This window comes from Phyllostomus discolor, chromosome 6 (assembly GCF_004126475.2).
Source record: "Phyllostomus discolor isolate MPI-MPIP mPhyDis1 chromosome 6, mPhyDis1.pri.v3, whole genome shotgun sequence".
In the NCBI taxonomy this organism is placed as follows: Eukaryota; Metazoa; Chordata; class Mammalia; order Chiroptera; family Phyllostomidae; genus Phyllostomus; species Phyllostomus discolor.
The window spans coordinates 160965836-160992156 of record NC_040908.2 but is presented as its reverse complement, the minus strand read 5'-3'; the positions used below and the strand labels follow the sequence as shown (position 1 = coordinate 160992156).

General features: G+C 38.1%; 2 protein-coding genes across 4 annotated transcripts in view; one reads left to right on the top strand and one right to left on the bottom strand.

Annotated features, from left to right (window-relative positions):
* The window catches only part of ZFP91 (ZFP91 zinc finger protein, atypical E3 ubiquitin ligase), a 42035-nt gene extending 26224 nt beyond the window's left edge, over positions 1-15811 (bottom strand). For both annotated transcript variants that reach the window (XM_028517411.2, XM_036029482.1), the window contains exons 1-2: positions 15330-15811; positions 11946-11971 (exon numbers count right to left, since the gene is read on the bottom strand). In XM_028517411.2, coding sequence (XP_028373212.1) covers positions 11946-11971; positions 15330-15676 — 373 coding nt within the window. In that variant the 5' untranslated portion in view covers positions 15677-15811. The remainder of the gene's footprint in view (positions 1-11945; positions 11972-15329) is intronic.
* A 2692-nt stretch (positions 15812-18503) lies between these two features.
* The window catches only part of LPXN (leupaxin), a 31536-nt gene continuing 23718 nt past the window's right edge, over positions 18504-26321 (top strand). Inside the window, exons 1-2 of one of the 2 annotated variants that reach the window (XM_028515953.2) lie at positions 18504-18892; positions 25512-25669. In XM_028515953.2, coding sequence (XP_028371754.1) covers positions 18880-18892; positions 25512-25669 — 171 coding nt within the window. In that variant the 5' untranslated portion in view covers positions 18504-18879. Of the gene's footprint in view, positions 18893-25511; positions 25670-26321 lie in introns of those variants that run through there. The other variant, XM_028515952.2, reaches the window with a different exon arrangement.

The following is a 26321-nucleotide window of genomic DNA, read 5'->3' as shown; positions in this document are numbered from 1 at the left end:
GCTATATGTTCCTTGGAAACTGAATCCAGAATCAAATTAAGATTATGTAGCATGTTAAACACTGTGACCAAGCATGATGCATCCCAGGATTTTGAGGGTGGTACAACATACGAAAATCAAGAAATGTCATGTACCACACATTCATAAACTGAAGATGGTTCTTTCCCGGGTTTCAGTACCGAAAATAAATAAATAAATAAATAAATTGAATAAAGAAAACCACGACCACCTCAAATGATGTAGAAAAGCATATGACAAATGTACAAACTTTCATGGTGAGAATACATAATAAGTTAGGAACAGAATGGAACTTCCTTAACTTGATAAAGGGCATTTAACAAAAACCCAGAGCTAACATACTCAGTGGCAAAATACAGAAAGCTCTCACCCTAAGATGAGGAACAAGACAAGGATGCCCTCATTGCACTGGAAGTTTTAGCCAGAGCAATATGGAAAAAAAACAAAAACAAGAACAACCCAACAACAACAAAAACCCTATTAAAGGTAACACACTTATTTAGCAACGTTGCATAAAAATTAGTTGTTTTTATTTTAATTTACTTATTATGGTGACATTGGTTATTAAGATTATTTAAGTTTCAGGAACACACTTCTAAATACATTATCTTCTGCATACTGTATCATATGTTCACCACCCCAAATCAAGTCTCCTTCTATCACCATTTGCTTCCCCTTTACCCTTTCCTACCTCTTCCCACCCCACTTTCCCTCTGGTAATCACCACACAAGAAAACAAAACAAAAAAATAAAAGAAAAAAATCTAAATGGTTCTGAGACAACTGGATATTCACATGCAAAGAATGAAGTTGGGATAGCTTGGACAGTGGAAGAAGTGGCAGCTACCAGGCAGCCAAGGTTTGTGAAGCTCTGGGTGCCCCATGCCTTGATGCCCAAGACTGTCAGTTTCACTGAGAGGGTGGGGAAGGAGGAGCCCAGGGGAAATCAGTGAGGATATCAGCTAAACCTATTCCTGCAAAAGTGGAAACAAAGCCAAAAAAGGTGACAGAAAAGAGTCTCCAAACACCTAAAAATGATAAATTTAAAACTGATCCTTTTATCTACTCATTGTACACAGTATATGAGAGTCAACCTGACCATACAACATGGCACTTTTCTCAGGATAAATCTGCAGATAAAAAAAAAAGCAAACAAAAGGGAAAAGAGGCAAACACAGGGCAAAGAGGCTAACCCAGAACCTAAAAAGTTTTACATGCAGAAAATGGAGAAACCAAAAACAAGGTGAGTTCTCTTAGATGAAGCAAGAGAAAAAAGAAGTCAAGTCTGATTAGTACCATACACCATGTCCTATTAGTGGTCCCTGTCTCCCTTCTTGTATAATCCAGGAATATTTTTATCAATTATTTTGTCAATCCAAGTTTTTTAAATAGCTCTAAAACCATTTTGAAAAAGGAGATAATTTCACCTCATCCCCCCCTTTTTTTAGTGTAAATAATTTTTTTTTAAAGAGGTGAAGTCAGTTGCTGGTTATTTTTTGGCACAACCAGAAAATGGTGGGATATTGAATATGGGAGGCTTTGGTCATCTTGGGTGTCAGCTTAACATTCCATACATGGGGGTAGTTTTTATATTGTAATACAACGCATACTAAATGGTAAAAAAAAAAAAAAGATGCTGGACCCTTTACCATATATAAAAATTAACTCAAAATGGAACAAAGACCTAAATGTAAGAGCTAACACTTAAAAACTCTGGAAGTGTTAAAAAACCTATAGAATGGGAGATTATATTTGCAGGCCATAAGAGTCTAAATATCAAGAATATATGAAGAACTCTCTCCACAACATAAAGAATTCACCTAAAAAAATGACGAAAGGACTTAGATATTTCTCCAAAGATAGTACAGATAGCCAAAAAGTACAGAAAAAGATGTCCAATGTAAGTCACTAGTGAAATGCAAATCAAAACCACAATGAGAGTAGCACTTCACACTCATTAAGATGACTATAGTAATTTTAAAAATAAGGTTTAGAGACAATGTGGAAAAACTGAAATTCTTGTACATTGATGGTTGAATGTAAAATGGTGCAGTCACTGTGGAAAACAGGTGGCTGTTTCTCAAAAACATGAACAGAATTACCATAGGAATTCCACTCCTAAGTATACACCCCTCAAAATGAAAACAGGTATCCAAACAAATACGTATACATGAATTCACAGCAGTACAATTTGCAAGAGCCAAAATGTGGGAACTAATGTCTATCAAACAATGAATAGATAAATGTACTGTACCCATACAATGGAGTATTACTCATAAAAACAAATGAAGTACTAATCCATGCTAAAACAGGAATGACTCTTGACAGTAAGCACGAAGTTTCTTCTATGTGGTACACTTCAAGAAGGCCATTTCTAGCTCTGGCTGGTATGGCTCAGTGGATTGAGCACCAGAGTTGCCAGTTCGATTCCCAGTCATGGCATATGCCTGGACTGCAGGCCAGGTCCCCAATAGGGTGTGCGTGAGAGGCAATCACATGTTGATGTGTCTCTCCCTTTTTCTCCCTTCCTTGAATAAATGAATAAATATAATATTTTAATAAGGCCATTTCTAGTTGTTTCTCATAATACCAGTTGATCTGAAGAGACTTCCTGACATATAATAAGAAAAGAGAAAAGCCACAGTGGTCTAGGTGGAAAAGGTACCAGGTAGCCACTCTCTGAACAACATGTAGGCATAGTGAATACAACCATGTTTTCTTGAAAGAGGAAGAAGGGGCAAATTAAGAGTGGCTGACAGTATGAATTGAGACAAAAAGATATTAGTTAGCACTACTGACAGGTAATATTTATCCTAATTCTTCTAGGTAGCAAAAGATGAAACGTAAGAGTCATTTATCTCAATCCTACAGCAAAAGATACTTTTTTCAAAGCAACCTAACTCATTAAATTCCAAAAAATCATAGCCACTTCACCATGATAAAATACTTGAAGGCAGAAGGGTCATCCTAATATGATCTGGTCCTCCTTCAGGTTGCCCTACTTTTCTAATTGACGCTTAGAGAAATTAAATGACTTGTTCAAGATTACAAAGCCAACACAGAATGTTGGACGAAACAGGGAGTGGTTGGTTGATTGGTTGGGAAGCAGCTAGAGTAAAGGTCTTCTCACCTCTATTTAAATATTTTCATTTCCACTGAGAAACGGACAAATCTTAAATACTGGGTGTTTGGCAGTATATTTTTCATCTTTCTAAATTTAGTCTTCATAACCCTGTCAAGTAGTATCATTATCTTCATAGATGAGGAGAGCAAGTAGTAACTGACTCCCCCAGGCTCACCACATATAAGTTGTAGAGCTGCAATTTGCACCCAGATATATCTAAGTCCAAAGTCTATATTCTTTCTATACGCCACACCTAACCATACAAAAGAGACCCAGGGCTTCATTCAGATTTGGCTCATTTCCATCCAGGCTTAGGTTCAAGTGCCAAGAGAGGGAGCCCCATTTCTGTAATATACTGACCTAAAAGACCACAAGAATTACTCCATAAAAGTGAATTTTTAAATCTAAGATTGCATATAGTATTTTCTTGTATTTCAAAACAGAGAACTGGAGGAGTATTTTTTTTAAATTAGAGACCAGCATAAGCTGATTTTTTATATATTCCAATCTGGTTTATTCATTTTTAAATCAACGAGACAGTTTGTATGTATATGTGTGTTAGTACTCAAATTCAATTTTTTTTGTTCTAGTCATCTGCTTCTGTTTACTACGTTTATGTTTTCATTTTATTTCCAGCAGACACCAGCTACAGGAACACTGAAAGTAAAGGATAAAAATATTAATAAGCATTTACAAATTTCTACAGATATTAAAGGTTTAGGGGAAGAAATTAGAATCGCAAATTAATGCCATTTATTTTCACAGTGAAGGCATTTGGTGAGTAAATTCTGTTTCTAATACATTCAAAGACTGCTCAGACATAAGTTTGAGAGTGAAAGGATGTTTTCTTTGAAACTCTCTATAGCTAACAATTAGCTCAAAATTTAACATTTAAGTTTGAATAAATATAAATATGGCTGGACTCTTTAGTAGATGGGTGGGTGACAGAGGAGAAAGGAGGTGTAGTGCATGCACTTGCCTTTAGACAACAAATGAAAGAAGACCAATATGACTGGAGCAGAGAGAACATGACAGAAACTGTCATTTACAAGGTTGCTGAAGAGGCAGGAAAAATTCTTAAAAAAAGGGTAGCCACAGAAAGCCAGGGAGGAGTTTATTTAAGTAGAAGGCATGATCAGATTTGGTTTTAATGTTCACTCTGGTTGCAGGGGAGAGAATGACTTAGGTAGGAAAAGTAGATTCAAGGACACCTGCTTAAAGTCTACTTCAACAGACGAGGCAATGAGTAACAGCTGATTGAGAATAAGTAGTATGAGAGATGAAAAGAATTGGAAATAATGGGAAATAATGAGGAGAAAAACCAGATAGGACTAAAGAATGACTTAAATAAAGGAATGGAAGGGGACAAAAAGGTGTCACAGATTTAGCTGGTTTCTAGATTTATGACCTGAACAATCGGATGGATAGTGGGAGAGCATTCACAGAAAAAGATGAGGTGATTTTGTTGTTTGTTTTAAGAGGATAGTAGAGAATATGTGTCCCATTTTGGACATGTAAGCTAGAGATGTCTACTCAGTAGAATATCTGTGTATACACAGACCTCCCAATCAGCATTTTAGTACTTTACTCTAAAAAAGTTAGAGAACACCTGAAACTGGAGGAAAATCTCTAAGAGGTTAAGCAAACAGATGGGGAAAACAAGTGGAAAGAAATGGGCAATTCAGGAAACAGGAAACGTATGAGCTTTTTATATTCCCTAGAATGGGAGGCAAGTACATCACCAAATAAACAACAGTATACTAGAGGGCTGGGCAAAATAGGTTTACAGTTTTGAGTACACAAAACAGAATTTATCCTTGTATTACTATTTATTCAGTATTGTATTATTTTCCACATGAACTCTAAATCTCCTTTTGCTTTAAAAAAAATCTGCAATCCCAGAGTACTGAAATATCAAATGTCCTTCAATCAGGTACGATTAATTATGGAATACACACGTGTAGTAGTCGTGATGGCCATCAAGTATCTATTCATCTCTTCCTCTTTCCTTAAAGAATCAATCCACTCTTAGAAAGAGGTGGAATTCCTGATTAGTGTAAGCTAATGGTTTTCAAAGTGTAGTATGTATACTCCAAAGGGTCCCCAAGAACTTTTCAAGTTTTCAAAGTCAAAACTCTCCACAAAAAATCCTGTTGGGATTTTAATTGCATTTATAGACCAATATAGGGAAAAATTACATTTTTAAATTACATTTTAATTTAAAAAGAAATTTAATTAAAAAATTTAAATTTAAGTATAGTTGCTATATAATCATATTGCTTATATTAGTTTCAGATGTATAATAAAGTGACTCAATGTTTTTATACCTTACAATGTAATCACCCCACTAATTCTGGTAACCATCTGTCACTGTATAAACTCATTACAATATTACTGATTATATCCCCCTACCTCTTTTCACCCACCCCCCAACCCCTCCATTCTGATAAAGTCTCTTTGGTCTTTGTTTCTATGAGTCTGTTTTTTTTGTGTGTCATTTTTTAGATTCCACATATAAGTGAAACCATGTAACATTTGCTTTTCTCTGCCTCATTTCATTTAGCATATCCTCTAGATCTATGTTGTTGCAAATGGAAAGATTTCATTCTTTTTTTATGCTGCAGAGTATTCCATGGTATGCAGGAATATATGTGTATCACATCTTCTGTTTTTATTAATCTGTCAATGAACACCTAGATTGCTTCCATATCTTGCCTATTGTAAATGATGCTGAAATGAACACAAGGGTGCATTTATCTTTTTAAATTAGTGTTTTAATTTTCTTTGAGTAAATGCCCAGAGATAGAATTGCTGGTCAGATGGTATATCTATTTTTATCGATGAAGCTCCATACTTTTTTCTCTAGGGACTACACCAGTTTGCAGTTCTACCGATAGTGCACAAGAGGTCCCTTTTCTCCACATTCTTGCCAATGTTCTTTGTTGACTTTCTGATAGCAGCCATTCTGACTGGTGTGAGGTAGTATCTCATTGTGGTTTGACTTGCATTTCTCTGATGATTAGAGATGTTGAACATCTTTTCATGTCTGTTGGACGTTTGAATGTGTTATCTGGGAAAATGTTTTTTCATGTTCTCTGACCATTTTTTGACCAGATTATTTTTTGTTACTGAGTAGTGTAAATTTCTTACGTATTTTGGATATAAATCCTTTAGACATATCATTTGCAAACATATTCTTCCCTTCAATCAGTTGTCTTTTTGTTTTGTTGATTTCCTTTGCTGTGTAGAAGCTTTGTAGTTTGATGAAGTCTCATTTGCTTGCTTTTGTTTCCCTTGCTTGAGGGGATGTATCCAAAAAGATATTACTCAGATCGATGTCACTTACTTCCTATGTTTTCTTCTAGGAGCTTTATGGTTTCAGGCCTTACATTTCCATCTTTAACCCACTTTATTTTTTGTAAATTGTGTATGAGAGTAGTCCAACTTTCCTAACACACATTTAACAATATTGAATCTTCAAACCCATGAACAAGGTACATGGCTCTGTTTACTTAGGTCTTTAATTTTACTCAGCAGTGTTCTATCTTTTTCCATGTGTCTTACTCATGTTTATCAGGTTCAGCCCTAAGCAGTATTTTTGATACTGTTTTAATGTTATTATTTTTTAATTTTATACTTCCAATCTTTTGTTGCTAATATATAGACACAACTGATTTTTTATGTTGCTCTTGCATTATGTGGGTGGGGGCTTCCAGATGCCTTGCAGCTTTTGGCTTCAGCCCTTGGAGCACTGCCCTGAGACCATCATGACATGAAAAGGTCTGGACTAAAAGACCAACAAGGTTATAATAGCTCAACTAGAAAATAACAAATTGCTGTATTTTAAACCACTAAATTTTTGGATGGTTCGTTATACAACAATAGATAACTGACACTGGAGTTTAGGTACCAATTACAATAAAGAATATAGTTTAGAAATTCTCACGGAGGCAAAATTACAAGCAGAAACAGCCAATAATAAGTTAGGACATGAGTTGGGCATTTAATTAGGATCAAAGAAGCAAGCGAGGTTTAATGAGATGGGCAGGCAGAAGGCTAAAACCACAGTTACCTGCAAGGAATTAACTGTACTGAAGCTAAAGGGGACTCTGCCTGGACGCAGTTAGATCAATCTGGCTAATTTTAATTCAGAGGAGCTTGATCTTTCTTGGACTTAAAAGGTCAGGGAATATTAAATCAAAGCCAATTTCTTTTTGTCAGAGGTTCTGGTCCACTCAGGATCATATGAGTGTGAAAATAATGTCAGGGCCTCATGTAGAGGTGGATGTCTCTTAAGGATTTTGGATTCTTATCAGCTGAATATAAGTTTCCCCACTCAGGACACCTTCGATTTCTTCTGTGTTAATTTTCTTATACCAGGGCATTCTGCTACAACTTTCAAGTGATTCTAGCATGGAAAAGGATTTCAATATAAAATAATTATTATATATAACAATAAACTTACAACTGTGTCAGAGATGGTTTTACAATGTAATTGGCAAACTATTATAAAGTTATCTCTTTGTAGGTAAAAGAGAGAAGTACTCATTTATCTGATTTACAAAATGCCCCACAACTGAAATGAGCTGATAATCAAGGTTTTCTAAGGCTGTTTGTCAATCCAGATATGCCATATATGAGATATATCTGTACTTCCGGATGTCTGAACTAGAAAAATGATTTAAAGGATATGGGGTATTACTAAGAAAGAACAAGATACCCAAGTAGATCATTCTCACACTGATAGAAATAATATGGTTCCTGCTACCTTAAGATAAAGGGCTAGGAAGGAAATAGGATAAATAAAATGCCTATCTAATGTATTGTCAGCCATTTGAGACATAAGCATTATTATGACAGAATCCTGAGTTTCTGAAACCTGATCAGACTACTCTGTGTATTTCTGTAACTAGCTCTACTTTGTTTTCCATAAATAATTAGTAAAGTCCATACTGAAATATTAGCTAATCTCAGCAGTATTGAGAAATCAGGGAAAGTGAGATTTTTTAACTTACATTTAAGCCAACTTCAGAAGAGTATAATTTAGTTTATGAAAGAGAGTTGTTTCAGCTAAAACTGATGGCATATCCAAGGGTTAAAACTGGAATTATATGTGCCTTGGTTCAAAACAAAAGAACAGAATAAAAACAAAGCCAAGGTAAAAAGGAACTAGCCAGGCTCCATACCTTGAAATTTCTGTTAACATCCTTGAAAGTTTCACAATGATGATGAAATCCTCTGGCAGTGGGCAAACTAAGCTTTTGTGTTTTCAGTTTTTGCTTTTTGCTTCTTTGTGGAATGTTCTTCATCCAGGTATCTATCTGTATATTCAGGCCTGAGCTCAAGTGTTACCTTCTCAAGATCGTCCCTTGCCATCTTATGGAAACTTAACTTCTCTACCCCCAACTTCATCAAACATTATTATTACACTGTTTTAATGTCTTCATTGCACTTAATTGAATACCAATACAACTCAGCACCTAGAATGGTGCTGGACTGTAGTGGATACTCAGTAATTACTTGTTGAATGAATAAACACTATTTTTCAAAGCAACTTTCCATTTGTGTTATATATATCCATAGGGTTACATAAATGTAGTAGGAACAGGAAACTATATTAATATATTTATTATTTCAGTTTGGTTGGAGAGTATCTATTTCTTCAAAATTTTATAAACTTAACACCTACCATTTACTGAGTAATCACTAGATGCTAAGTATTAGAATTACTTGCAATAAAAGATAGAACTTGAATTCAAACCCTGAACTCTAACTGTAGATCCAGAGCATTTAACTGGTGGATTAGAGTGGGACTGATACTGAAATAGAATTACCCATAATGCAGTTTTAATCTCTTCACAGCTGCACAACTGCTGTTCAAGTAGTATCCAACTTCTGGCATAAGACATCTACACAAAGAACAATTACTTCACCTCCCAACAGGGGTTCAAAATTTCAACCACATTCTCCAAGTTATCCTCAAGGCAATCCAAAATATTTCTTTAGAAATACTCTTTAGACACACACACACAAAATTTTTTTAGCTCTAATGATAAAGGCAGGTTGGGATTTATGTTTTAATAAGAACTGCCTTGGTATTTGATTGCCAGCTATCTGTACATTTTCTCCACATAATTTTCCAAAAGGAACACAAGCCTTTTTATTTTTGGCAGACATACCCTATTTTCCACATAACAACAGCAACAAAATAAAAAACTTGCTATACAAAATAGCCACATAAAGCTTTCTATACAAAAATCTGCCTAGTACAAAACACTTCTGCCTGTTATACTATGGAAATACTAGCTTCATATTCTAAAACTCAGAGAAAAAAGAAATCTGAGCATCGACATCTAATTGTTTATAAAACAGCCACCACTTTGAGTTACTGGTTCCTAGTCACACTGTCATTATTTCAACAGGTTTTAAACTTGCCTGTATATATACATACCACACACATATATACACATATGTGTATATGAAACTATTTTTCATGAAGAGGAAAACCTTTATTATGAATGATGTATGTATGTATGTATGTATGTATAGGGGGGAGGGAATGAGAATATGAGAATTAATCAGACCCCCTCAGATATTAAGTAGATTCCTGTCAGGCACAACATACACAATATGCTTTAAAATGCTTAAAAGTGCCCTGGCTGTGTAGCTCAGTGGATTGAGCTCCAGTCTGTGAACCAAAGGGTCACCGGTTCGATTCCTGATCAGGCCACATGCCTGGATTGTGGGCTGGGTCCCTGGTGGGGGGGTGCACAAGAGGCAACCACACATTGATGTTTCTCTCCCTCTCTCTTCTAAAAATAAATTTAAAATTTTAAAAAAATTAAAGAGGGGGAGGCATTTTAAAAAATGCTTAAAAGCGTATTTTTAAGAAGAATGCTATATATTTCAACTTAGCATCAAGGAACACAGCCAATAACTAGAAAAAATAATGAAACAAGCAACTGGACCAACATGATAAGGTTAATTTTAGTAATCCAATCAGCAAAGGAAGAATAAAGTTTTTTTTTTAAAAGTGTTTAAAATGGTACTACATCAAATTAAAAAGTTTTTGCACAGCAAGGAAATCAACAAAACAAAAAGACAACCCACAGAATGGGAGAACATACTCACTGATACATCTGATAAGGGATTAATATCCAAAGTCTACAAAACTCAACACCAAAAAAACCAAACAACCCAATTAAAAAATGGGCAGAGGACCTGAACAGACACCTCTCCAAAGCAGACATACAGATGGCTAACAAACACATGAAAAGACACTCAACATCACTCATCATCAGAGAAATGCAAATCCAAATGACAATGAGATACCATCTCACACCTGGCAGAATGGCTACCATCAATAAATCAACAAACAACAAGTGCTGGTGAGGTTGTGGAGAAAGGGGACCCTAGTGCACTGTAGGTGGGAATGCAGACTGGTGCAGCCACTATGGAAAGCAGTATGGAGATACCTAAAAATATTAAAAATGCATCTGTCTTTTAACCCAGAAATTGCACTTCTGGGAATATATGTGAAGGAACCCAAGACACTAATTCAAAAGAATGTAAGCGTCCCTGTGTTCATTGCGTTATTTACAGTCACCAAGATATGGAAGCAGCCTGAGTGTCCATTACCAGATGAGTGGATAAACCAACCATTGGGCATTTACACAATGGAAAACTACTAAGCCTTAAAAAGAAGAAAATTTTACCCTTTTGCAATAGCATGGATGGACCTGGAAAACAGTATGCTAGGTGAAATAAGCCAGTCAGAGAAAGACAAATACCATATGATTTCACTCGTATGTGGAATCTAATGAACAAACTGAACAAACAAGCAAAACAGAGACAGATTCATAGATGGAGAGCAGATGACAGCTACTGGGGTGGGTGGGTGGGTGGTGGTGGTGGTGGAGGTGGTGTTGTTAGGGGGTGGAGGAACTGAGTGAAAAGGAAAAGAACTCATGGACATGGACAGTGTGGTGAATGCTGGGGGGAGGAGAATATAAGGGGAATAAATGGTAATGGGGAAAAAATACAATAAAGTTTAAATTTAAAAAGTTAAAGTGTAGCCCTGGCTGGTGTAGCTCAGTGGATTGAGTGTGGGCTGGGAACCAAAGTGTCCCAGGTTCGATTCCCAGCCAGGGTACATGTTTGGGTTGCATAACCCCCAGCAACCGCACATTGATGTTTCTCTCTCTCTCTCTCCCTCCCTTCCCTCTCTAAAAATAAATAAATAAAATCTTAAAAAAAAAAAGTTAAAGTGTTTAAAAAGAGAAAGTGAACATTAGCTTTCTTTCATAAACTCAGATAAGCAGAAGACTATATTCAATATTGTTAAAACCCTTTAAAGAGAAACGACCTCATGACCTCATTTAATTATTCACCAGGCCGAAATCGTAGAACACTTTCTTTCCACATTCTTCAAACTGCATTTATAATTTGAGTCTCTGTCAGCATCAGGATTTTGTCTACACTTTACTCTGTGTATTGTGTATCATTCTTCTCTTTGTAACTTTACCTCCCCCACAAAAAGAGACAGCACTTACAGAAAACTGCAATAAAGTGATGTCAAGTAATCTGCTTTTCCATCCCTGTTTCTAAATGTTAAAATGTTCCACCTGCCCAAACCTGCCTGGATTCTATCTACCTATTCCAATAATTCTTTACTAAACAACAGTCATCTTTAAATAGGAACAACTTGAATTACCAGGCTGAAGTTCATTCATTCTATCTTCTACCAGATTGTAAGATAATAATCAGTGAAACATACACGAGAGGTAAGAATGACCAAGTCTTACCTTTATCTGTTAATTTTTCTACACATCTGAAAGAAATAAAAATAAAACATTAAATGAACAATCTTGCACACTTTCTTAGAGCATAAACACTTATACAAATTCATCTATAGCGATGAAGATAGCACCTTGTAGAATGGTGTCCAACAGAACTTTCTGCAGTGATGAAAATATTCTGTATCTGCACATACTAATACAAGGAAAATATTACTAATTTTGTTATATTAAGTGGTTCTAGAATATGTTATTTTACACAAATGCAGTAGGAAGAAATGAAATGAAATGTTTGAGATTTCCTATAAAATGCCCCTTGCCAAAAGAAAAAAAAGGGACAGAGGTAGCAAGCCTGGCAAAATCTAAATAACGGTTAAATTCAGCTAATAAACACTGGAGTTTCATTATACTATCTTGCCAATATTGTTTATATTTAAAAATCTTCATAATAAAAATTTAATGAACCTAAAAGAAAACCCTAAAATCATTCATCTGTTACACCCAAGTCTAAAAGTTTGTAAAAACTGTAACCTAGTTGTGATCTACCTATGAATCTGATTTCACAAATCATAAATTATCAGTTATAGATGAAAATGCAGATTTAAAGAGGTTAAGTGACTTGCCCAAGGTCACTTAGTGAGTGGCAGAAGGCTGGGACCTGAGACAGAAGTCCTATGATTGTGCCACTGTATTATTTTGCCTTCTAATAAGAGGTTTCAGTCAATCCAATTTGCTGTATTTACTGACCTTTTAAGCCACTGTACATTTTGCTGTCTCTTCAATCAAAAAGAAACAAATGCAGGTTAAACAGCTCATTACTGGGAGTTTTATAAGGGGCAATGTTGAAATATGAAAAAAGGGCCTGCATGAGACAATTAAAAATTAATATAGAAATTAAATTATACTTTTTTCTTCTTTAGGTTTTTAAAAAATTTTTTATCTTATTCATTTAAAAAAATTGTACAATGTTATGAGAAAGACAGAGACGAATCAAGGTCAGAAGGCACTTGACCAGGGTTCTGAAAAACTAATACTCAAACCTCTTGAGACGTCTTAAAAGATTAACCCTTCCTACTTAGTTTTAAAATTTACTTCATCACTGTGACAATCTGTAAAGCAGGCACATGTGCTTGATCAACTTCCACTAACACTGCAAGGTCCCTGACGATAAGATCCACGTTTCATTTATCTTTATACACCTTAGACCAGCACAGCACCAGGCTCAGTTACTGCTCAATCAAGGTCTACCAAGCTGAAATGCTTTAGGATTCCTTTCATTTCCAGGACATGCAGTAAATTGGAAATGTGTAACAAAAAAAGTCATGGTGAAAATTTATTTTAAACAATCCAAACTGGCATAATTTAAAATAATCAAAAGGTAGTTCAGAGGCTAACAGAAGGTCTAAGAACACTAATACCTTTTATGTTATTTGATGAAGTGAGGAAGAGATGCTAAGAATCAAAACTATTCCTCCCCACAGAAATATTGTGGAGAAAAAAATTTAAGTCCTCTTTATTCAAGTTTGCTCATTCTAATATTTACATTGTAGAATTAAAAAAGTTTAGTACTTTTTGGTCAAGTCAGGGGGAAAAAATAAACCACGACAGAGGGTAAAGCTACTAGTGTAGCTATAATCATCTTAAAAGATCATTTCTGTAAGTAAAACTGTTGCAACTGAGGGAGGGAAAGGTGTCAAGGAGATAGATATATTTAACTCTCAAATGCGTAGGTAAGAATAAAAGGGAATTTTGAAAATGATACTAAGTTATTAACCTTCCTACATATGGTGATAGGACAAAAAAGTCCAGTTTTGCAGAATTTACACAAAAACACACCATTTATACCTCTTTCATGACACCACTACTCAAAAACAATAGCTCTTAATAAATATTTGGGGGTGGATGGAAGTGGAAGAGGGTATATAAAGGGGATAAATGGTAATGGGGAAAAATACAATTAAAAAAAACTATGAAAAGAATTCACTATGTACCAGGCTTTGTGCTAAGTCAGCGATTTTCAACTGGTGTGCAGCAAGCATTTTTAAAGCTTGCGATACCTGACGAGTCAGGGGCACTGACCTCCTTTCCCTTAGACTGTCAAATAAAAAAATGACAACAGCAACTGGTGTGAATGAATCAAAATTATACATTTTTTTACCAGATCATGACAAAATGTGCTTCTTGGTGTGTCAAAGGATTTTATTAATTTTTGTGCTATGAGGTGCAAAAAGGCTGAAAATCCCTGTGCCAAGTGCTTCACACGCTGTATTTAATTGTCACAAACTAATCTCACAGGGATTAACATTGTCCTATAGATGAGAAAGCTGAGGAACAGGCTGTTTAAGAAATTCATGCAAGGAAGTTATATCCAAATAAGGCTCATTATTAACCTCACTCTTAATTTTAGAATAAATGTATTATAGATCTACTGGGACAGGTATAAACCAAATCTTGCCACACTTTTGTAGGAAAGTGGGTGACTTAAAATTCTAATTTCCCACCCCTCAATTCTCTCTGCTTTTACTAGTTTTTTTTTTCACTTGAAAGTCACGAATTCAGTGGCTAATACGACTAATTTCTACGATTTACAAATATGTGTGCTTTACAGTTCTCAACATAGGTACATTATTTTAATAAACAATTTTAAGTATTTATGTTCCTGTATCCTCTATTATCTCCAGGAAATAAAGAAATTCTACTCAGACTAGTCTAGTTCTTAGAGATGAAGTTCCTACGTTAAAACGTATACGAAAACACACAAAAAACGTGTTACCTGGCAAAAACAAGAAAAATGAATACCCATTTAAGCTTGTTATATGAAAGACTACACTTAGCAAAATTGGCAAAGTCACGTTTTTATCCTAGTAGCAAGCGCCTGACTTCTAAAACGAGTGAAAAGTAACGCAAAAAACTGGTAGCGAAAAAAAGCTACACAGAGCTATTAGGGCAACTGGCTCTTAAGCAAATTCAAGGGAAGGCGGTGCGGGGAGCGACACACTTCTGAAGGCAAAGGTCCCGCTGTTGATTTCTTAGGGGGGATGTGATGTAATACCGGAGAGCCGCCGCAGGAGGGGAAGGGATAGGCTGACAAAGGGCGTGCAGAAGCCCTGGTGCGCGATAAGCCTGCGACGGCAGGGGGCCGGCGAGCCGCTAGGGAGGAGACGTGTGCGCTACAAAGAACGATTTCACGGCGTGGGGAAGTAGCCCAACGGACACAGAAACGGAGAGTAGCGATAAGACAGCAGCCAGAGAAGCGCCGTGACATCAGTGGTGCGAGCCGGCAGGGGGCAGAGCAGGCAGGATGTCACGTGGAGTGGGCACTACGGCAGCCGAGAGGGTTGCGTGCGGACAGAGGGGGGTCTCTCCCACCGCCTGAAAGACTGCATTACTCACAGGAGTCGCGGACTCTTCTTGCCCTGAGCTGGAGACGGAGGCTTCGTGGCCTGGGACTGCAGCCCTGTGGCATCCGGAGGCCTGGCGCTGGGACTGCTCCTCCGCCGGCGGGGATACTCGGCCTTCCTCCGACGGGACACAGCGGCGGCGGCCGCCGCAGCGGCCCGGCCCCGGTCCCGTCCTCCCCTCAGCACGCGGCTGCTAGTGGCCCCCGCAGGCGGCGTCGCCGCCGCCCCCTCAGGGGGCTGTTGTTGGGGCTCCTCTGGAGCCGCCTTGGCCGCCGCCGCCTCTACCCCGTCCTGGTCCTGCTTTTCCGGGGGTCTCGGCTCTTCTGTCTCCCCCGGCATCGGGGCTCGTCCGTCCCCCACCCCTTCGTCCCAGGCGGTGGAGGCGGAGGCGGAGGCGGCGGCGGCGGCCGCGGCGCTGCTCCCCCCGCCCCCCTCCTCCCGGAGCGTCCTGCACACTCTCACTCGGCGCTCCACTCTCCCCCCCCCACCCCCTCCGCCCGGCTCCGAGGGCAGCCCCCGCCCCCCGCCACTCAAGGCCCCCTAGCGCGCGCGCGCGCGCCCAAGACGCTCGGCGGACCAATCCAAGAGAAGGAATGGCTTCTTCGCACCGCCCTCACGATCTCTCACGCAGCAACGTACCCGGTTTCCTCCCCCACCCCTTCCTTCAACCAATCAGGGAACGGATCCAAGGGAGCGCGCGAGGTTTCCTTCCCCGCGTACCCGTTCTCACCGTTTAACGGCTGCGTCTCGCGACAATCCTAAAGTGACCTTTCCCCTCCCTGCGGAGTTCCACGCACACTAGGGACAGTGGGAGGGGCAGGTCTCGCGAGGTTGTTGGGGGGAGAAAAACGCACCTCTTTCCCGCCTCGCGCGCTCCCCGGTGTGGCTGCGCGCGCACCTGCCTCCCTGAGGAGCAGCTAATGCCACAAGGGCTCTTTCTTTTCTTAAGCCAGCGAAGTAGCCCCGGCGTTTTACTTCCTCCACCCCGATCCCACTTTCCTGTATGTAGCCTTTCTGTCCCCAGCGTTGCCAGGTCTTGCAGGGAGAAGGGGATATTTTTTTTGAGCTGTCGCTTCTCCTTTAAGAAAAAAAGCCCGTCGCTTGCCGGATGAAAGTCTCTGAAAAAATGGCGGCTGTAGAACAGAGGCGGGGTCGTGAAGGCAGAGGACCCGCCTCTTCAGTGCATGCGCACGGTTAACTTGCCCAAAGGCATCCTGGGATATGAAGTCCTACTTATCCTATGGCTTTGGAAAAAAACGAAACCAGAGGCGAGGAGGTTGCTGGGAGCTTTTGACTGATGATGAATGGGAAAAGTAGTTTAGTGTTACCACAGTCCGAGCATGCTTTTCCCTGAAGTTAGTGTTTCCGGGTTAAGGCGAGACGCCCGAGCACATCCCGGCGCAAATTTTGAGCCAGTTCCCCATCAGGATTTCCCGAGCTTTTTCCTACTTCATTTCTTGGCGTTAGGAAGCATTTCTAGGATGGTTACGTAATAACCCTTGCCTTGGTTTTGTTTAGATGCCATCTCCTTTAAATAAGCTGGAATTCGTGTCTGCAATATTCATCTCGTCACCCTGTGTCTGACCTATCAACCTGTGAGCCCCTGGAGATCAGGGACTGAATCTGGCTCTATCGGATCCTCGGCGGCCTACCCACCAATTATTTCATTCTTAATAAAAGTTGGTGGAAGGAATTGTGGAGTTGCGTTTCTACTAGACATTCTCGAGACCAAGGTGCTGACGTAGACTGCCTAACTTGGCTGTGATCCTCGGGCTGGAGGGAAGTTGTTAGCGTGACTAGAGTCACCAATCCGTAGAAACTGAAGCCCTCCCTCAGGCTCCCCGCTCTGAAGTCACTTGCTTCTGCGGTTTTTAAATGTTTGTGCTGTTTCTGCTGCACAGGAAGCACAGTCAGATCAGCAGCTTTTGTCAAAATTTCTTGTCTGCCCAATAGCATATGCAGCTAAATTGTCCTAATGCGATAAACGGGAGTTTCCATTTGCTTATCTACGAGTTGCATTTGGTGATGCGAGTGGGCCTCTGGCATTCCTTCCTTCCTTTTTTTTGATCCATTGTAATCAAGGAGAGATTTTTAAGACTACTTTCTCACTCCTGGAAAATAAAGTATCCGGGGGTATAATGCCCAAAGAAAGCTGATGGAAACAAGATCTGGGGAATCCAAATTTCACATTAACCATTCAGTTAAAGCTGATCATACAGTCCAGTATTTGCATACCAAGTGCCGAAGTGCATTTTCCCTTACAGCACTTTGGCTCAGTTACCACTTTAGATTAGGCGAATGTTTTCTATTTTCCATTGAGTGTTTTTGCACTTTTATGGGACTAATGGCATCTCAGTAGTAAAAAATGGCACAGTGCGGATTGGAATTTTGTCAAACCCATGTTTACAGTATGCAGGCTTTTGGGACAGCACTGACATCCAATGGCTGCTCAAAGTAATGCAAAGTGGGAATCTCCATTAAAAAGTCTTCACTCACTAGGGAATGGAGAATGAATTATTTCTTTAGACCATCTTAAAAAAAAAAAAAAAGACCACTCTGTTATACAGGAAAGTTCACAGGCTTTGAAGTTAAATGTGGATTATATTACTGTAGAAAAGTTACCTATTAATCAGTTTAGCAAGTTACTATTCCTTGAATCTATTTCACCACTGGTAAAAGTGGGGTAATATCAATTTCACAGAACCATAATTATAGTTCTGTACGTACTGCCTTCCCATAGTAGGCCTTTGTAAGTGTTTTATTTTGTTCGAAGTGAATGAAACCACTGGTTCAGAAAACTGCTGTAAAGCAATGTAACTAAGCAGGAATTATGCTTAATTCAGATGTCTGCAGCTTAGCAATTGGTGTCTTAAATCTTTCAGTCTCATTTCTTCTTGACCCCCTGTAGTCGTTTGCATTTTGGACTACTAAAACAAACAGGCCCCAAGAATCCAAATGTGAATATGCCTTTGCCTTATTTAATGGATTTACTATCTATTCAGAAAACCAGATAAACATAATTTCTTGAAAGTTAAATAAAAACAGCAAAATGAATTGGGTACTAGTTAACTCTGGTGGAAGCAAACCATGCCTCCATGGTCCCCTAGCTTCACAGAACAACAAAAAAGCAAGTTTTCTAATGCGTAGTAGAAGTGGGATACCTACATTAGAAAAAACCACAAGTGCAAATCTGCCATTCTCATGAATTCAGGATGAGTCCTGGCATGTAGTAGGTGCTCATATTTTTCAAAATTAATTTGAATCTTAATTGTCCTGGCCAATGTGCCACCAGAATTCTGATTTCAGTACCCACCTCTCTATGTCAGTCCCATTTTAAAAATTCTGACCTACAAAAAAAAGAAAAAAGAAAAGAAACTCACCAAATCAGAAGAGAGGAAGTGCTAAGCAAATATAGGAACCAAAAAGGGTTATAGAGGCTGCTTGACGCTGTCTCATTTAGTTCCTTTGCGGTCCTCTTCTTCAGCACAGACCAAAGCAGTTCCTTACAACCTGTGGCACCACAGCATCTTGGGTGTGTGACAATGGAAGAATTAGGTGAGTGAGGAGTTTCTTGGAAGAGAAACTCTGAGGGAATAAAGACTTGGCTGCCATCTGCATGTGTGCTGGGCGTACTGCTAGCCAGAAGGAGGGTAGTGCTGGAAGATTTTCACTTCTCTCCTGACCTCACCCCACTAAGAATAAAGCATGAGGAACTGTGATTGTTTGGGGGAAATATAGGTTCACTGTTTCGGTGGCACAAAAGGCAGAAAGTTTGGTGCTAACCACAGAGGAAACTCTGCACAAATACTTTTGGATTGAATGGTGATCGAAATGGTCACTTTATTATGGACATTTGCCCCTTGGGGGCTACTGAGATCGTAGAGTGATTGATCACACAGTAGGCAACAGCGGAGATGTGATTGGGGGAGAAAAAGAGAGAAAAGAGTGTAATGAGAAGAAAACAGAAGTACAAGAATGAGGGATTCACAAAGGTTGGAGAAAGGCCAGGGTGGTTTTGATTTGTTCTGTGACTTAGTATTAAATCAAGAGGACATAGCACTGTATTTTGTTGCTCAGCTTTTTATTCAGAGAAACTGAGGAAACAGATTACTGTGGCCTGCAAATATGTTACCTCCTCCCATTCCAAAGTAATTAAAACTAGCAGTGAAACTATTGGCCACATTGCTCAACAGAGGCCCCTGATTTTAAATCTTTGGAGTAGCTTAAGGTTTGTCATTCTTGGGAACTCATTCCGTATTCTTTGCCAACATTTGTTGCTGACATCCTTATTAACATGACTAACACGAACCCAATTTCCAAGCTGTATGAATTCCACAATGTCCTGAGTTTTTGTATATTTGGGGTATGTCAAAAGCACAAACAACAACAGAAAAAGCACATCTTGCACATTCTTTTTAAAAAGTTGTTTGCAGTGTAATCTGAGAGCTGGAGTTATAGAGAGAGGAAGGAGGGCAAATCAAAAGAGGAAACAGGAAAAGGTGGTGTTTGATAAATATGTATTGAACTGTTTTGAAGGTAAAGTCTATTTTGACACTTAGAGTAGAATCCAAATTCTTATCCTGTGTGAGGGAGGGTTAGGGAATTTCACATTTCCACCTGAGTTCCACTAGAACCTAGCTCGGCTTTGTTTTATTTTAGGGATATATAATGGACTTCACATAGGTAATTAAAAAATGCTAAACTTAAGCAGTACCTTTTCAGTAACTTAAGCTAAAACTAGACATTTTTACATGTTAATCATTTTAGTGTCTGAAGCAATCCTCTGAGATGAGTATTATCCACGTTTTGTGTCAAAATGAGAAAACTAAGAAGAGCAAACTAACTAGTTCAGTGTCACTCTCAGGAGCACCTGACACCAAAACGGATTAAGCTGAGTGTTCTGGCTGATAGAATAACCTAGATAATAAACACAGTGAATAAATAGATTTGCACAGTTTAACATTTCTTGAGCCAGATGAATGATAGAGAAATCTGGTCCAGAACCCTGGAAAGTACCATGCAACCTGGAAAGCAACTTTCCTGTAGATGTTCCAGGTGGCTAAACCCCAACCATTTCTTCAAATTGTTATCAGCCCAGTAGTCACCCTAAAGACTTAGGGTGCACCTGTCTTCCTGCTGCAGAGAAATCGCCTGGAGGGCAGGCCAGCACAGGCAAGCCTGTATTGCCTCTTTGCCTCCTTCATTACGTGCGGATGCTAGATAAAGGGAAACCAAGGGCAGACTCTGGCTCGGAATGAAATCGTTACAATCCCAGGAGACCCTCAAGAGACCTCACTTGACAAATCCTTTCACGTTAATACCAATAATAATTTGAGTTCCTCAGCTGAAGGGCTACAGAGAAGTACTGTAGGGTTTTCAGTCTAGTACCCACCACCACCAGTCATTCCATGTTTGTCATGCTGAAATTAGTCATCTTCAAATTACAGAATCTGGCAAAGGACAGGATAATCTTGGGGTGTTGGTGATATGTGTACTCAGAAAACAGGAAGCGTCTGTTAACTCATGACCCAGACGGGCGAGTTTCTGTAACTTTGGCTAGCGGGCCCTTCTAAGGGTGACCTTCTACTTTCAGTGATATGGTTTGTTTCTCTTGTACAGGGTCTCCCTTCTCTCCTAATTTTGTTATAAATGACGTTTTATTTTGAATCCAAGTGAATTCATGACTTATCGTTGGGGCAAAGTTTAGAAAATAGAAAAAAGCTATATCTTAATAGAATGATGTAGACTAAAAATTTGGAACTTAGAAATTTGGCATTCAGTCTGGCTAGTAAACTTGTGAGAAAAGGCGTTTTACTTTATCTTTCTACCTTATTTTATTTTTTAAAAAATCTTTTATTATAGAGAGTTTTAAAATTTATAAAAGTAAAGGCAATAGTTTATTGAGATCCGATGTAACCATTAGGCAGCTTAAACGATCAAGTCTTGGCCAATCGTTTTTCATTTTTAGACTTACCCATTCCTTTCATTTCTATATTATTTTAAAGCAATTTCAGAAATGATATAATTTCATCTGTAGATACTTCAGCATAGTCTTTAAAATAAATTTATATACTCACACAAATAACCATAATACCACTATTAAACCCACAAAATCTTTAATAATAATTCCCTAATATTATGAAATAAAATGATCACACCTAAAACATTAACAGAAGTGATCAAATATTGTTTATCATACCTAACAGTATTTACTTAATGTTATTGAATGTCAAGCCAGTGCTTAATATTCCTGATTTTTCCTCTTTTTGGTTTGCTTATTTACTGTATTTTGGCATGTATAATGTGCACCCATGTTTTTGGCCCAAACTTTCAGGAAAAAAATCTTTCATTTTAATTTTTTAATTCAATTTTTATTTATTTATATTTAGATACTTGTTTTTGTATTATAAAGGAATTAGCATTTATTTTTAAACATACTATGGTACAAGAAATTTTATGTAACAAATAGTTCCAAAACACAAGAACAGATACAAGGTACAAGAAATGTTATGTACTGCTAACAAATTTACAATATTTACACATCATAGAAGGCCAAGAATTCTTCCTCAGTCAATATTAGAAGTATCGTCTTCTTCAATTTCTACATTACCAGTGGCTTCTGAAGGACTAGTCACTTTCCTCATCCTGGTAAAATTCATCATCCTTAGTTGCATCCATATCATTGCTGATGCCACATATTAAAAATGATTTTACAACCACTTCCTTCTTAACACCACAACCTTAGGATCCAATCATGAATCGGGGGCAATGGATGATTTCTTGATTCTGCCTGCAAGTGTTAAATCATTACCAGCTGACTGTGTCCACAATGTCCACTCTTTTCTTCATCAGGGCTTTAAAGGGTTTGTTTAAAGGGTTTGGTACATGAAGAGGTTGTAGTTAGCTGGGTGGTCTACCAGGTATCACAGCAAGTTGGGTTTTCAAGTCTGCTGCGATTGCTTTTGCACTTTGTGTAACATGGGCTTTGAAGTGATCAAAAGCAAGCAAAGCTGGTTTTTAAAGTAATCCTCAAGGCCTTCATGACCAGATTTTGTTAAATCAGATTTTCATGTCTTCTTCATTAATCCATCCGTTTTCATGCACAGGGACAATAACTCCACTTGGAATCTTTCCTTTCCGAAATGTTTTTCTTTTAAAGATGATCATAGATGGTGGCTTTGTCCCATCTGCTTTCTAGAGTTACACTTTTAATGTATAAGCATAAATAAAAGAATTAAAAACATTTATATAGACATGGAATTAGTACTACCTATGTATAATGTGCATCCTTATTTTTCCCTCAGAAAAATTGGGCAAGAAGGACATATTATACATGGCAAAATACAGCCAGTACTTTTACTGATTTTTTATCATATCATTTTAAGTTAAGATTCATATACTGAAATCAGTTATAAGTCTCTAAAGTTTTCTTGAATCTATTGGTTCACCCTCCAACTCTTTTTTTTTATTACAATTTATTTTGTTGAAGGGTCATTTTCCCTGAAGAATTTAACTCAGTTTCCTTTTCTCTAGACTGGTGCACAAAATTCAATATTTTTATGAAATGGATGGTTTAGAAAGATATGTTGATTTTTAAATTAAATTTACTGGGGTGACACTAGTTAATAAAATTATATAGGTTTCAAGTGTAGAATTCTATAATATGGCGTATGTATATCACATTGTGTGTTTACCATCCAAAGTCAGATTCCCTTCTGTCACCATGTATTTGACCCCCTTTACCCTTTACTACCTCCTCCCACCCGCTTTTCCCTCTGGTAACCACCATACTGCGTCTGTGTCTTAGAGTTTTTGTTGCTTGTTTCTTGTTTGTTCATTTGTTGCTTTCGGTTTTATATCCTCCATTTGAAAGATCTGTAGATTTTGTTTGTAAGACGTGATTAGATCTCTTCTTAGGCCATCAAGAAATATCCATCTCCCAAACACCTGAAATAAATGAAAATCTTATTTTAAAAATGCGTGAAGTTCATTTTCTTCATCTGAGGACTTCAGAGCTAGGCAGATCCTTAGAAATAACATAATATACTGCTTTGCAAACTTTAAAAAAATACACCCTGTGGTAAGGAAACCACTAGAGATCCACTAATGGGTCTTGATCTACAATCGCAAAGTCCTATTGTACTATAACTGGTTCATTATCTAGATGAAAAAACAGCGTCAGAGAAGAGCACACCATGCTCAGATCACCCAGAGAATTCATGTGAGAATGGGGCCTGGAATGTCTGATGTGAAGGTCGTGCAGGGGTTGGGGATCAGATGGCCCAGGGGCAGACAGCCAGGTTCTGAACTCAGTAACAGTGTGAACTCAAACCATTTATTTGGCAATTTCTTGATCTACAAAATAAGGATAATAATATCACCTGCCTCAAAGAGTTAAGATGGCAAAATTAAATGTGTAAATGGACCACAGTGCCTATCATATATTAATTATTATTATGTTATTAATTTCATCATCACAGAAAGGTAATACTTGTAGTGTCCAAGAAAATACAAGAGAAATAATCTCAACTCTTTGGATCACAACATCTTGCTTGATTTTAAAATATCCTTTTTTCCCCCAATCTCCTTTTCTTCCTATACCCTAAATTAAGACAAAATACTTCTACTTTCCTTTGAGAATTTTGTTGTGTTTGGAATATAAAAAAACATCAAGGTTAAGAATAAATGTTATTGTCCTGGTATGTATTTTTTTAAAAACTATAATATAATTGCTTATATTTTTCTGATAGGAAAAATATGTAGAATTTACTTAAAATTTTTTAATTGTTATTCTATTATAGTTGTCCCAATTTCCCCCCGCCCCGCCCTCCTCTGACAAGCCCATCCCCCTCCCACTCCCACAGTCAATCCCCACACTGTTGTCCATGTCCATGGGTCATTCATGCATGTTCTTTGAATGCATGAACTTCCCTTCCCTTCCTTTCCACCATTCCCTTCCTTTCCACCATTATCCTTCCTATCCACCCTTCCTACCTCCCTTCTGGTTGCTGTCAGTCTGTTCCATGTTTCGATGCCTCTGGTTCCATTTTGCTTGTTAGTTTATTTTGTTCTTTAGATTCCTCTTATAGGTGAGTTCATATGGTATTTGTCTTTCACTGACTGGCTTATTTCACTTAGCATTATATTCTCCAGTTCCATCCATGCTGTTGCAGAAGGTAGGAGCTCCTTCTTTCTTTCTGCTTCATAGAATTTTATTGTGTAAATGTACCACAATGTTTTGATCCACTCATTTACTGATGGGCACTGAGGCTGTTTCCAGCACTTGGCTATTATAAATAGCACTGCCATGAACACTGGGGTACATGGGTTTTTTGAATTGGTGATTCGGGATTCTTAGCATATAATCCCAGCAGTGGAATCACTGGATCAAAAGGCAGTTCCATTTTTAGTTTTCTGAGGAAATTCCACACTGTTTTCCACGGTGGCTGCACCAGTCTGCATTCCTACCAACAGTGCACTAGGGTTCCCTTTTCTCCAAATCTCCACCAGCCCTTGTTGTTTGTTGATTTATTAATGATGGCCATTCTGACCAGTGTGAAGTGACATCTCCTTGTGGTTTTAATTTGCATCTCTCTGATGGCTAGTGATATTGAGCATTTTTTCATATGTCTATGGGCTGTCTATATATCCTCCTTGGAGAAGTGTCTATTCAGGCCTTTTGCCCATTTTTTAATTGGATTTTTTGTCTTCCCAGTTGAGTTGGATGAGTTCTTTATATATTTTGGAGATCAAACCTTTCTCTAATGTGTCATTGGCCAAATATGTTCTCCCATATGATCAGGCCCTTTTCATTTTGATGATGGTTATAATTTACTTTTTTTCTAATTGGGGATCTTTATGAGCCATCCACCCCAAATAAATGTTAAAAATTAATACCCTGCAATTAAATATGTCAAATTATAGAGTGAGACTATGAAATTGAATGCGACTATAAGATATAAGAAACAGGTCACAGTAGGTGGAGGCCTTAAATATCTCCTGGTAAAATAGACCACATTCTAGAAGTAAAATAAGAGCGGAAGAAAATATTTTAAGAAAAATAACCTTAATCTGAGAGACAAGGGAGATGAATTGAGACACAGGGGAATATTTAAGGGGGAAGTTATTTCAGAAGACTTTCTATACTATAATTCCCTTGTACATTATGACATAGATGCTTTATTGGAGGAACTGGAACGCTCCACCCTCCAGGACAATGACGACTACCCCAACCCCACTCCTCTTCCTGTGGACCAGCATTCCAGAAAGAAGAGTAACTGTGCTGAGACTTCAGACATCCCTCCTCTTCAGGATGACACAAGCCCCTTGCCGGTAACTTTTCATTTATTGGTTGCCTTGCATATAGATGTTTGAGTGTTTTCTGAAAATGAATTTTAACTTACATAGAATAATGTGAAGGACAATCATATATCCAAGAAAGAGGAGAAAAATCCATCAATGATAACTTAAAGGTGTTTGGTTTTTGGAAGAGGAGGAGATTGAGAAAATCATCATAAAAGAATTAGCCTTTGAGAACTAATTTTTTTTTCTAATGAGAGCATAGTAATGGGGTATGCCCTAACTCATCTGGCATATTCTGATATTACTGTCAATAAGGTTGCAGATCACATGGGCAAGGCCGGGTGGCAGCTCAGAGTGTTTTCAGAGTGATGTTTTAGGGTCATCACTTTCCAGGTCTTATTTTCTGCTGAATATGTTAAGAAATTCAGTTACTGGTATAGCCAGAGATAATGAAGCTCTAGGAAACCAACACAAACTAAATGCATAAACGATAATGTATAAAAACAGTTAAAACTATCAAGTAGAACAGATGCTGGTCTTTGCTGACACGTGTGTTCTCTTCCTATGGATAAGTCTCCATTCACCTACTTTATAATTAGAAGGTTGCTTGATAAGAAGGAAATTAGTGTAAGAGGAATTAAGTGGATGCTCTTCATATCTGGTGTTTTTGAACTATGCTATT